At 46.1% G+C, this 14,330-nt stretch overlaps 1 protein-coding gene across 1 annotated transcript in view; it reads left to right on the top strand.

The window, feature by feature from the left end:
* Positions 1-14,330, top strand: part of CALN1 (calneuron 1) — a 1,196,285-nt gene that overhangs the window by 1,079,522 nt on the left and 102,433 nt on the right. Inside the window, exon 4 of the mRNA XM_085649815.1 lies at positions 10,178-10,334. Within this exon, the coding sequence (XP_085505941.1) occupies positions 10,178-10,334 (157 nt within the window). The remainder of the gene's footprint in view (positions 1-10,177; positions 10,335-14,330) is intronic.

Below are 14,330 nucleotides of genomic sequence, written 5' to 3'. Positions count from 1 at the left end.
CACATTTTGAGATTTTAGCCTAAGTTTGATGTATGCAGGACACTCATGGTAAAATAAGTAGGGGTATCTAAGCAAGTGACAGGTGAACCCAGGGCCAAATACTGCAGATTTACTATATTCAAAGGAAAAGTATTGATGGTTCCTCAGATTTGCCTTGGGCCATTTGCCTCCACCCCAGTCAAGAATTACCAACAATTACCCTCTTTTTTGGACAATAATTGCATATTAGAACATTGGAATGTTTAGTACATCCAATGATGGAGTGGTGGAGCACTAATCATCTCTGGCATAGAAGTCCTACTCCAAAATGTCCATTCTTTTATTCTGTTTCTCCCTGTTTAATTTAGAACATGTTCTCTCCGTCCCATGTTTCAGCTCCATATCATCCCAAGAGCAGTGTTACCCTTCCATTAGAACTCGTTATCCACCAAATAATAGTCATAAAAATTTAGTTGCTGAAAATACCAAGCTATTCCTATGTCAGCCTTACAGATCTTTAACATTGTTACTTATTTGCAATTACGATGTTTACATTCTTCAACACATTTGTTCGGATTGACCATGTCTCCAATAAACACAATTTTTTTCTGCATTTTTTGAGATAACTTAGATTTCTCCATACTGATTTTCATTCCATTTTGCACCGTTTTTCAATACCCTCCTGAGACAAAAGCTTCAATTCAACAATTTTTTAAGAGATGCCAAGTTTTAAGATTTCCTAAAATTAATTTTAATATTAGAATGTTGGGAACTCCAATGAGGACGACAAAGTGGCTTAAGGCTAATAACGGCTGATACACACCATCTACTCACTCCAACATTCCAATGCTTGTCTTTCTAATTCTACATTTTATTTTCATAAATTCTTCCCGCAGGTGATGAAGTGGTCTAAAAGCATTGTAGCCCTTCGGATTTGTACTATAGCAGTAGTTAAAGGACCTCTCCCTTGTTATAGATCCCCGGTAGATGCCTTAGGTCAGGAGCTACTTTCCTGATGAATACACCAAATGTCAAGAGAGCAAGATGGGGTGGAAGATCCTTTTCACACCAGGTCCCCAAACTTTGGAACAGCTTGGATCTAGAGCTATGGCTAATCAAGAATGAACAGTGTTTTAGGAAAGAACTCAAAACGTGGCTGTTCAAGTCAAGTCAAAAACCACTTTATTCGATTAATTAAAATCATAAAAGTATGCTATACATATACAAAAATGTTAAAAATCTTATAAATAGCTATTATACAGATAAAAACTATTCAATAACAATGAAAATTCATAATCGACCATAGCCAACTTAAGCAGTTAATACAAATTCATTGTCTGTTAATTGAGGGGATCGGTGTCTTGTACAGTTTTTTGTCTGACCCTCCTCTCTCTAACAGACGCTGCAAGAAAGCTGGCAACACAGAACATAATTAATGGAGACTCTACCAAGTGTAAAAACATTAGGGCTGGCTTGCACTGAATAAAGTTCATACTTTTTAACAATGGGATAATAAACCTTTTCCTGGCATGTTTATAAAATTAACAAAAAAACATAAAGTGCGTGGTGTCTTGAGGAGAGAAGTCGTCGGACTTACAAGGGGCAACATCTTCAGGTCTACTCCAACCCTCCACATCCCATAGGACCATATGTATTTGGTTAAACCGCAATTTGGTCAACAGCCATCTATGGAAAGGATTGGATACTATTGTCAGATATAATGACATTCCTGGGGACAGGGTTACCAAAACATGCCCCCTGACAGAAGATTTACCGAGTTCTACTCCCTCCCGCTCGGCCTCCCTTAATTTAGATTTTACCCACTCAAGGTCAGCCTTACATAGGGATTCTGGGTTAGAAAAAATGTCTGGTCTCCCCATGTATGCGGCTAACATTTCTATGTTAGACAACCACTGAATTTTGTTCCTATTGTCTAACCTAATGCAGTCCTTTAGGATTTTATGATTAAGGGAGAGGTTCGGATTTAACCATATTTTGATCCATAGCAGTATTGGAGCTAGTTTAATTATATCTGCTATGTAACCAATCCCAAGTTCCAGATGTACTGAATAGGAAGCGGTTGAATGTGGAAGGCCAAGAAGAGAGCGCAAGAATTTATTTTCTTCCGTTTGGATCATATCATGTTTAATGTAACCCCAAACGTGGCTGTTCTCTTACAGATCTCGCATGATGTTTTCCCCTCCCTGTTCATCGCTGGGATGCCTGTGGGTAGCCATGCACTTTATAAATCCCTAAACCTAGGTCTATGCCTTTGGCATGTTCCTATAGCTCAGGAAGCAGGCCTTTATCAAGTGCCATAGCCCTTAGAAGCAGACTATAAGAGTCGGTGTTTTGTGAGCTGAGAACTTCTGTCACCTTTCCCTCAATATCAAACACCTATTTGCTCTACGGAGAACTTGGATGAGGATTAGTTTAACATAAATGTAAAACTTTCATTAGTATTTTTGTGTAGGTATTTCGGAAAATAGTCAAGAAGAAATACTGTACACAAATTATACCTAAATTATTGCATGGAACTATTCTAGTGCTACCCTGCTGCGGGAAGGTTGGTGGACAGGATGTGGGATGATACACTTAGTACACAGCAATCCACAGGGCAATCATGATGCACTTTGTCCTAGTGAGTACCCCAGTGAGGGACAGAGGTGACAGAAATATCTGTGTGGTGGAGAGTTCAAACCCTCTCTTAAAATGAGTATAATCTTTATATAAGAAGATATAAGATATGACCACAGGATATAAAACCAACATATAATAATGTGTAGTATTCCTTCCGGTGGATTGGTAGGTTCTAATCCCAATCACCGCTTCTAAGCAACAGTTAAGCTTACTTCTAACCGTTTCCAAAAGGTTAGGTCGGTCGTATTGCTAGAATCACACACGTTGCAAAAGAAAATAAATACTGCAATGCGTAACGGTATACTCCTGTAATGTGCAATAGAAAAACAATGCCATACGTAGCGCCACAGTCATGTACTTTGCAATAGAAGGAATAATGCAATGCGTATCACTACCAGCATGCCCGGTGCAAGGAAGAAACAAAGCAATGCGTCACGCTACAATCATGTACTGTGCAATGAAGAAATAATGCAATGCGCCACGGTTAATCATGTACTGTGCGATGAAGAGATAATGCAATGTGCCACGTTACAATCATGTACTCTGCAAGGGAAAAATAACGCAGTGTGTAGCGCACCAAGCATGTAGTTCATCAGGCACAAATGAGGTCAGGCATCATACGACAGTTCGATATTTTGTTAGCAGCAATAATGCAACGTGTAATACGACAGTCTAGGTGCTCGATTAACAGTTGCCCCGAACATGGATCAATGATGACACAAAAATACCGCTTCTCACTCCGGCCCCAGTACTGCCCCTCCCTGGGCCAACACAGGCCTCGATCCAAGCCGAAGCAACAGGTTCGCGCAGCTGACAGAAGCGAGAGGCCGAGAGAGTGTCCCTTCAAGCCCACGCCCCACCCCAGGTGGTGATCCACGTTACCTGGGGGGGTGCGATCCCAATCTCCTCTCCTCCTTAAGCGACTTGGGCCTTGATCCAGAACTCCGTCAATGGGCATGGCGAGCTCGGGCCAGCGATCTGGGCTGCTACTGTTTCACTCCGAGAGCCCAATGACCTGGCCCTCCTTCCGGCAGTCTCAGTGGGCACCGAGACCCGCACTCAGCACTGTGGAGACTTGCTTTGATTCCGGTGCACACACTACCGAGGCACTCCTCACCAGCGCCTCTGGTTGCACCTCGACACACACTCTGCGCGTCCGAGACTCGCCTCTTCTCTGGTGTACACGATGACCAGGCGCTCTTCACCAACGCCTCGGCTTGCACCTCGACACGCACCCTGGACGTCGAGTCTCCTCTCTTCTCCCATGCACACGATGACCAGGCGCTCTTCACCAAAGCCACAGCTGCACCACGACACGCACCCTGCGTGTGCAAGACTCATTTCTTCCTTCGGTGCACACAACGACCAGGAACTCTTCACCAACGCCTTGGCTTGCACCACGACACACACCCTGCGTGTCCGAGACTCAGTTTACTCCTGTGTGCCCACGATCACAAGGCACAACTTCCGAGGGTCTCAAGTTGCAAAATCACGCGCACACCGCGTTGTTCGGGACTTCTCTGGAACCTTTTATGGTCCTGTGTTTCCAAGAAGGGAGCCAGCTCACCTCGGCCCTTGGGGTTCAGGACACAGCATGAAGCACAGTCCTGTTCAAGAAGGGGGGGCACCACCCACTGCAATGTCCCTTCAGTCTCTTCCTTAATAAAAACTGAAAACTGCAGGCCAGCCCCAGATCACGAAGCAAGGGTCAGTCCTATCTTGCAGTCTCTTCAGCAACCTCTTCCTTGGCAGAGGTTCTTCTTGACCACGAAAGAGGTCAAAGCCTTTGCAGACTCGACCTGTCCATTTTGCCATTCAAAACTACACCAAACTCTAGGGGTTTCAGTTCTCTTAGATATACCCCTTCATGTCTTTGAAGTTCTTTGTGCTCAGGGGTCCCTGACCCATGCCTAAATCAGTTCTGGGTGCCTCCCTCCCAGTGTCACCTTTTTCCCTTTGATACTGGGGGTCTGGATCCTTAATCAATCAGCAGGAGATGGGTCAATTGGTTTACAGCACCAGCCCAGGCCTTTTCACCTGCCGGGCTTCTCCTCCCCCTACTCTCCAGATGCAGGGCAGCCTGGTGCCATCTCAACCCCTCCCTTGGTTCAAGAACTTCCCCAGCTCCTCTCACCTCTCAGATCCAGACAGACAATCCACATTCAGCACAGACATACAGAAATGCTTAAAGCACAAAACGCAGCCACTTTCTAAAAGAGTGGTTTCTGAACACACAGTGACAAACCCACTTTCACAGAAAGATGTGTTATGACACTGTGAGTTCAAAAATACTAAACTTCACCTCTCCATTTTAAACTTATAGGAAACTAGGCTAACAAACACAACACCGAGCCTCTCCCATTCTGTGCTATGGGCAGGATGGCCTTTCAGCAGTGAAAAACGAAATGGAGTGTTTTTCACTGTCAGGACATAACACACACCTTAGTATATTTCCTGCCTTTTACTTACACTGCACCTTGCCCAGGGATTACCCGGGACCTACCACAGGGGTGCCCAATGTGTATGAAAAAGGGAAAGTAAGGCCTGACAAGTGGTTGCACTTGTCAGGACAACATGCCAACTTAGCAAACTATGCACAGGCCCAACACTGCAGGCCTGAGTTCCCTCCTCCGTGCGCCTTTGCATTACTAGCCCTGGCACACACAGTGCACATCACTAGTAAGGCAAACATACCAATCATGGCCAACCAATTACCATTACACTTTAAACAGGGAACACTTGTACTTTGACACGGATCAGCAGTGTCAAAGTACCCAAAGCATCTAAATTGGCAACTCTATGTCAGGAAAACGGTCTAGGGGGTAAGCAAAAAGTTTAGGGAACTTTAGCCAAGAAGGCCAAGTCCTACAGGTACCATATTGGAAGGTGGGTTATAAGTAGTGGTAAATATGCATCTACCACTGGCAAAAAGGCCACTAACACAGTCTAGGGCTCAGGAAAGGATTCCCATGCTTAACCCTTGGAAGCTTGGCTGCGAGCAAACAGGCTTAACTTAAAAACACCAAAACAGTGAATAATAACACAGAATAAAAATCATGCACCAACTAATAAAAATAGGAATTATTGTATCTTTAAAATGACACCAAAATGAAAAAGAATCTAGTGTAGAGAACCAGAGATATGAATTTTTGAGGAGTTAGCCCTATATAGCACTTAGAAACCTATAGCCCCACATTGGTCATCTCTAACCTAAGGAAAGCTTGGGTCCTAAGCTGACTGGATTAGACCACTAATAATTATATACTTGAGAGTATCCAGTAGCTACTATTTAAAGTTTAATCTAGAGAAGAGCCAATGGAATAAATGCATAGGCTGTTGTGATTTATTTCACAATTTTTCTGAGTTATTCCATAAATGCAACAACATTCAATCAATGTCAAACATTAAGGACAACACAAACTGATGACATTTTTCAACATAGGAAATTCAAAAACAATTAACAAATATGAAACAGTATTTGCAAATGTGTTTAATACATTGATAAGTTGTGTATAATCAAAAGGACAATTACAGAAAAACAAAGGGGTAAATAAAGCACCAGTCCATAAATCAAAAACAGCATCAAGGCGGAGTAGCAAGTCACAGCTTACTATCACTATGCGTACTCCTGCTTGTATGCACAGCTCTGGGTATCCCATGAATTTGGTTGATAGTGGCCTATGGAGGGAATTAATTAAGCCTTCTCCTAAGCCAATAGGGTTTGCTTTTCCCAGATGCTGTTGTCAACATGCTTCCAACCCCGTAAGCAGTCAGGGGTTTTCGTCAGGACATGGACGTGGTGTGTTCTTATGTGTGGAGATGTTCCTACTAATTCGAAAATTTCTGGCACTGGAGGTAGCGGTGGGACCTGCATAAATAGCTATTTTCAGTTGTGCAGGTTGGTGCATCAATTCATTTGAAACTCTATTTTCATGGGCGTCTTGGTGTGTTTGTGATTAACAGGAAGAAAAAAAAATCACAAACACACCAAGACGCCCGTGAAAATAGAGTTTTAACTGAATTGATTTTGGAAGTTTCAGGCCAACCACAATGAAGCCCTGCTCAGATACCTCTTGTGGTAGACCTCGGTCGCGATTTTACCTTTGGACTTAGAAACTTTTCTGGAGCTTTTACCGGAAGGGTCCCTCGATGCTCTTTACCAGTCTAGGTTCGGCGAGGATTCGCTTTCCAGGAAGCTCCCGGTGAAACTCTGGAAGTCGGACCTCACAAGCTTTTCAGTGGGAGGAACCAGCATGGCAGGCCGGCTTGTGGTTGAAGGTCGCTGCCTTGGCTCTCGCGGTTGAGTCTGTCCCCCACTGGAGCTTTTTTCCAAAGTTCTCCAACCTTCTGGAACTTTTTCCTGAAGTTTCTCCGGGGTCCTAAAGAATCCAAAGCCCAATCCAAATGTCTGGAATCTCCAGGATGCTCCTTGAAAGTTTGAGACATCAATTCCCACAATCCACTTGGACAAAACCCTTACAAATCCACTGGACATACTCCAGACTAGGGATTATTGGTGGTGATGGTCCAGATAAACTCTGTTAATCTGTATCTTTCAGGGATTTCACTCTTTATTCCTCTTGAAGCAAGGTACATCCAAAGGGCTGTAATCCCAGATAATGCAGCAGACACAGTCAGTCAGAATGCAGGGCCCGATGGTTCAAATAAAGTTTCCAGCTTGGCAAGCCTACTTCTTCTCTTAGTTTCAAGTAGCAGATCTGAGAGGCTCTGCTCTGCTCAGATACTTATTCAGTGTTCTCTGGGGTCAAGCAGGAGTGCATACCTGTCTAATGAGGTGCAGGTCAACATCCCAGAGCATGACCACTTCCTCCAAAGTCTGGCATAATGATCTCCCAGAAAGCACTATTCCCTTAAAATTCAATATGGCTGAAATCTCAGAAGAAGAGCAAGAACGAGTTGAACCAACCTCCAGTATGGCTCATTTCAATAGCTCTCCTCCCCCTAACATCTGCAAATTCCTTCCTTAAGCCTGGCATCTGGCTTTGTCACAGGGGATGGGGGAGATGGAACTGCCCTTCTCTGCCTGTCTCATTCTTCCATTGAAGCTCATTCTTTATGACCCCTCCCTCCTGCTCTTGCATTTGTGTGTAGCAGAGCTCTCTCCTACCAGATAACCTCTCTCATTGGGTGCCAATTATCACTTCATCAAAGCAGCATGGCTAATCCACTTAACTCTGACCAATCAGGGGAGACCACAGGAAGGCTGCATGTTGGCTTACAGACAAGAAAGTCTTATAACGTATTTTCTGTTTACTTTCGGATAAATTGAAAAATAGCACATTGTTGGATTTATCAATACCAGTCTTCTAAGTCCTTGAATGATATATTTTGTGAATTCCTAGCAATAGTAATTCATTAATAAACTATTGCCTTTAACCTATGTGACTGGGGAGCTGGAATGGGGAAAATAAAATGTACAATTTTTCCAACATCAGGGCCTATAAAATATATTTTATATGGACCCTGCTTAAACCTACATGACCCCCCACCTCTGGGACACCTAGGGGAGACTTCAGGGGCCCTCAATATGCAAAGATAGTGTAGCTTCTCATTTCACAGTGCTCCTAGCATACACGTCGATATTGGGAAGCACCTTACTACAGTGGGGGAAGTGAAATGTGCAATATCTCTATCCCCATATAAAACCTCTTTTATAAGGGCACACCTCATAATTACATGACCCCCACCCCTAGGACACTTATGGGAGACTGTGGGGGTATCTAATGTGCCAGATTACTGTAGTTTATCACTTTTTAAGTTCCCCTACCACCAAAGTCGAGTTTAAGCACAATTTACATTTAAAAGTAGTGCTACAACACAGTGCTGCTGTTAAAATGACCTTGTGCTCTCGGCAGTGCGCACATGCAAGTGCAGAAAGGGCAGCTGGTTTCTAATCTGGAATGCACTACTCTATACAAGGGACTTAAAGGTCGTTTTAATCAACCCTACCCAAATATGTACCTGGGACTTATAGGGTAGGTCATGCCATTTATAATAATAATAATCCACATTTGCAAAGTGCGAACAATCACCCGTAAGGGTCTCAAGGCACTGGGGGCCGTCGGGAAGATTAAGCAAGCTATTGCCCAGAGTCACATGGTGCTGGGCTAATCTGCCGCCGGTGATCGAACCGCGATCCCCAGATTCCGGCGTCAGTCGCCCTAGCCGCTGCGCCACACCTCTTCCTCCTATAAGGGTTCCCTAGTGTACCTTAATGTGTGCATGTGTGTTTTCACCATACCACTGACCCTGGACCTGGTTTAAAATGGGGGGAGGGGCACAGGATGAGTTTGCAACACACTATAAAGAGAAATTATGAGAATGCTGAGTTGGAAAAGGGATATTTGGGCATGGTTGAGTCTATTGGGCATAATTTGAGATGGCCTGAGTAGGTTGTACGATGGAACAACACAGGGAAATAGGTTGCAAGTCTTAACCCCACATTTTTACCACACATTTGTTTTACAACATGTATGTTTTTACAATGGATGTCATTATCACACATTGTTTATTCATTTAAAAACAATTTATTTGTGGGGGGAGACACCCACACCCGACAACTTACCTTAAATGTGGGTTAGAGGTATCAGTTGTAAAAACATACACGTTGTATAAAACAGGCATGGTAAATTCTCAACATGGTAAAAACCTTGTTATTTCCCACCCGAGTGTATTAGAAAGTGAGACCATGGATGGATATGGAAATCAGAATGATATTTAAGGGAGATCATTTGAAAGTCAGTAGGGAGCAGGGCTGGACTGGCCGCAGCGGGCACCGGGCATCTCCCAGATAGGCCGTTAGGGCTGCGGCCGGTTTTGGGCCCCTGGGAGGCCAGTTTTGTTTCAGGGCCGTTTTTGCAGCGTAGCTGCAATATCGGCCGCTGTAACAAAATCGGCCGAAACCGGCCCTGGCAAACTGCTCGGCCGCACCCCCAACCACCTGGGGGGGCCGCCGAGCACTTTGCCAGGGCTGATTATGGTTCCCAGTCCGGCCCTGGTAGGGAGAATTGGACATAGGTCTTCAATGGTCACACAGAGTAGAGGGTGGAAAAGTATAGGATTTTTCAATGTTTGGGAGGCGTACATCTTGCACAGTGATTTCTGACCTGCTACCAAATTCTGAACTGGTGGTCAGCAGACCCCTCTGCAGCGCTGTGGAGTGTTCTGGTCACTGATTATTGCATTAATTGAAGTTACAATGTATCACTGTTTTTCTCCCTCTAGTGGAAGGAGTGTCTGCTTTCCGCAAACAGAAACATCCTCTGTAGACAACTCAAGCACTAATAGTACTTATCCTTCAAGAATCTGCAGGACCAGCATGTTCCAAAAACGAGACGTGAAAAAAACCCTAAATAATATCCCTTTGCTCTATCTTGTACCACGCAATCCATTCCTTAACATACCTTAAAAATCCCATTATTACCAACATTGAATTGAGCAAATGAATTTTGACAGTAACAGTTTTTTTCATTCCATGATATGGCTCTTTAACCCTTCACGCGTGTGATTAATTCTGCCACCATTTTGTCCTCCACAGTTCGATATGCAGAGGGTCACACTGGACGAACTGAAGCACATCCTGTATCATGCATTCCAGGATCACTTAACGATGAAGGACATTGAGAACATCATCATCACGGAGGAGGAGAGCCTGAATGAGAACTCTGGCAACTGCCACACAGAGTTTGAAGGAGGTGGGTGGTGCTCCGAGCATTGATGTGATGCTCTGATGAGCTGGGATAGTGTGAGAATCTTGTCAGCCCGGGCAAAGCTGCTTAGATCAGATATTAGCTCAAGAACTATTAGCAGTGTCAAGGTTTTAGCGAACATTTTTTTTTATTGTAAAGCTTTCGAGTAATACATACCCTCGCCATTAGGTTATATGCATACTTAGGTATGATTATTTTTATTTAAAAAAAGTAAACAAACATGTTCCATTTTGACTGCAAAGATAACACCAATTAACGTATTTGAAAGTTGAAATGAGTTTTTGTTCTCTCTTTTCAAATTGCCCCATATTCGGCGCTGTTTGCACCTCTTTCTGAATTTTTTATGAATAATTTGATCTATGTGGGACCTAGAGGAAACTGAGTGGGACAGACATTGCATTTGAGGTTATACCAATTGCAATCCAATGGGAAAGAACTTTTCGCATGTTACTCCCCATTAAAAAATGGTTAAGAGGTACAAAAGCAACCCAAAAGTGGATTGTTTTTTGCGTCATATCGCACCTGCAATGAGGCCTAAAATCTCATTTGCATAATTCTGCTTTTCTGAAGTCCATGCTGCCTGTTAGAAATGGGGGTCTCTAGTTGGCAGAGGTAGGTACCTTTGTCAATATCGGCGCCCTTGCTTCTAAACAGGGTAAGGGAGATACACTTCTAAAATAACCCCTGCTCACCCTCTTGGTAGCTTGGCATGAGCAGACAGGCTTATCTCATAGGCATTAGTGAACACGTACAGTAATACAGTGAAAACACTACAAATGGACACCACACCAGTTCAGAAAAATAAATCTTTATCTAAACCAAAACAAGACCAAATGTCAAAAACCCACAGTACAGGTATTAAGATATTCTCAAAAATAGGTTATTCACTCAAATAAAGCTTGCAGCAACAAATAACTCCACTTGGAGTTATAACGATATCATGACCGGTGAAAATCCCAAAGTACGACAGGCAAGAGTTACATTTTACAGGCTGCTTCTGTGAGTGGCACAATCAGTGCTGCAGCCCACTAGCAGCATTTGATTTACATGTCATGGGCACGCACAGTGCACTGTACTAGGGTCTGACAAGTAAATCAAATATGCCAATCATAGAATCACTAATCCTGAACAACAATTTACAAAGGTAGCACTTGCACTTTGGCACTGAACAGCAGTTGCAAAGTGCCCAAAGCATCTAGACTAGAAAACGGAGTCCAACACACAGCAAAAACACAGGAGGCAAAGGCAAAAATGCAGGGGAGACCCACACCAGTGGTGCCAGGTCTAACACTGTCCAAAAGTGAGGTTTTAGCAACGACCAAAAACTCTGTGAAAAATCTAGTTTCGTGTAACTGATGCCCTAATTACCCAGCCCTAGCATGAATGACATGCTTTAGCCAATCCCCTACCCATTTCCTATGAATGAATCATCCTAAGGCTTCAGCATCAGTCAATACACTTAATATATTTATTTATTTAGTTTTGTATTTATTCATTCAATCAATCAATCATTTGTAGAGCGCGCTACATACCCGTGAGGGTCTGTAGGCACTGGGGGGAAGGGGCTGCTGCTACTCAAAGAGCCAGGTCTTGAGAAGTCATCTGAAGGCCAGCAGGTCCTGCGTCTGTCGTAGGCCAGTGGGGAGAGTGTTCCAGGTCTTGGCGGCGAGGTAGGAGAAGGATCTGCCACCGGCGGTGGCTTTCTGGATGCGTGGAACTGTGGTGAGGGCGAGGTTGGCTGACCGGAGGCTGCGGGTGGGGGTGTAGAAGCTGAGTCGACTGTTGAGGTATGCTGATCCGGCGTTGTGTAGGGCTTTGTGTGCGTGGATGAGGAGTTTGAAGGTGATCCTCTTGTTGACGGGGAGCCAATGCAGGTCTCTCAGGTGGGGTGTGATGTGGTTGCGTCGGGGGAAGTCGAGGACCAGTCGTGCCGAGGCGTTCTGGATGCGTTGGAGCCGTCTCAGGAGCTTGATTGTTGTTCCTGCGTAGATGGCGTTCCCGTAGTCCAGTCTGGTGGTGACGAGGGTCTGGGTGACGGTTTTTCTCGTGTCGGAGGGGATCCACTTGAAGATCCTGCGGAGCATTCGGAGGGTGTTGAAGCAGGAAGCGGAGACTGCGTTGACCTGCTGGGTGAGGGCAGAGTCAAGGATGATCCCCAGGTTGCGTGCGTGGCCGGTGGGTTCTGGGGCTGTTCCTAGTGATGTTGGCCACCAGGAGTCGTCCCAGGCTGAGGGGGTGGAGCCGAGGATGCGGACCTCCGTCTTGTCTGAGGTCAGCTTCAGTCTGCTGTCCTTCATCCATTCGGCAACGGCCTTCATTCCTCTGTGGAGGATGGTTTTGGCGGTGCGGGGGTCTTCGGTGAGGGAGACAATCAGCTGGGTGTCGTCAGCGTAGGAGATGATGTTGAGGCTGTGCTGTCGGGCAACGCGGGCGAGTGGTGCCATGTAGATATTGAACAGCGTCGGGCTGAGGGATGATCCCTGTGGAACGCCGCAGATGATCTCGGTGGTCTTGGAGCGGAAGGGTGGGAGGCGAACGCTCTGGGATCTGCCGGAGAGGAAGGATGTGGTCCAGGCCAGGGCCTTCTCTTGGATTCCGGCATCGTGGAGGCGTGCTGTTAGGGTGCAGTGGAAGACTGTGTCGAAGGCGGCCGATAGGTCCAAAAGGATGAGGGCGGCTGTTTCTCCTTTGTCCATAAGGATCCTGATGTCGTCAGTGGCGGCGATGAGGGCAGTCTCGGTGCTGTGGTTGCTGCGGAAGCCGGACTGGGAAGGGTCCAGGATGGTGTTGTCTTCGAGGTAGCGGGTCAGCTGTCTGTTGACTATCTTCTCCGTGACTTTCGCCGGGAAAGGGAGCAGGGAGATGGGCCGGAAGTTCTTGAGGTCCTTGGGGTCCGCCTTGGGTTTCTTCAGTAGGGCGTTGATCTCTGCGTGCTTCCTGCTCTCTGGGAAGGTTGCTGTCTCGAAGGAGATGTTGATTGTTTTCCGGAGATGAGGTGCAATGGCTGTGCTGGCTTTGTTGAAAACGTGGTGTGGGCATGGGTCAGATGGGTATCCGGAGTGGATGGAGTTCATGGTCTTGACGGTGTCTTCGTCGCTGACATTGGACCAGGCGGTCAGGCGGCTGGTGGTCGCAGGAGTGGTGGTCTCGGTGGCGGAAGTGGGGGGGGCAGTGTTGAAGCTGTCGTGGATGTCAGTGATCTTCCGGTGAAAGAAGGTGGCCAGTGAGTCGCACAGGTCTTGCGATGGGGGAATGTCGTTGGTGTTGGAGCTGGGGTTGGAGAATTCTTTCACGATGCTGAAGAGCTCTTTGCTGTTGTGTGTGTTGCTGTCTAGGCGGTCCTTGAAGGCAGTCCTCTTGGCGGTCCTGATGAGTCGGTGGTGTCTGCGGGTGGCGCTCTTGTGGGCTGTGTAGCTGTCTGGTGTTTGATCGCGGAGCCAGCTCTTCTCCAAATTCCAGCAGGCGCGCTTGGAGGTCCGGAGGTCTTCGGTGAACCATGTGGCTTTCTTGTTGGTGTGGTTGGCGGCGGATGTCCTGAGTGGTGTGAGGGTGTCGGCGCAGTCGTTGATTCCTAAATGTGAAGTGGACGCATCTGTGGTTGGTCCAGTGGGGTTCGGTGGTGTGGTTGAAAGAGACGTGGGGACTTGCGGAGAAGATGGGGTCCAGCGGCGTGGGTGGAAGTAGCCACGAGCTGTTTGAGTCCGAGGTTGGCGAGGTTATCGATTAGGGCGGTAGAGTTGGCGTTGTTGTTGTTCTCGAGGTGGAAGTTCAGGCCCACGAGCGGGATGTAGTCCATGGAGGCAAGGGCATGGGTGCTGACAAGGTCGGCGATGGTGTCGCTGAACTGTGGTCGGGGTCCGGGTGGTCTGTGTTCCTCTGAGGGTGGTGTTGGGGTCGGTGTGGATCTGGAAGTGCATGTGCTCGGCGGTGGTGAGGGTGTCGTCAGTGTTGGTCGAGACTCTAAGGGTGTCCTTGTGGATG

The sequence above is a fragment of the Triturus cristatus genome, chromosome 3_2, assembly GCF_964204655.1.
Source record: "Triturus cristatus chromosome 3_2, aTriCri1.1, whole genome shotgun sequence".
Classification (NCBI taxonomy): domain Eukaryota; kingdom Metazoa; phylum Chordata; class Amphibia; order Caudata; family Salamandridae; genus Triturus; species Triturus cristatus.
This window is presented reverse-complemented; position numbering and strand designations above follow the sequence as displayed.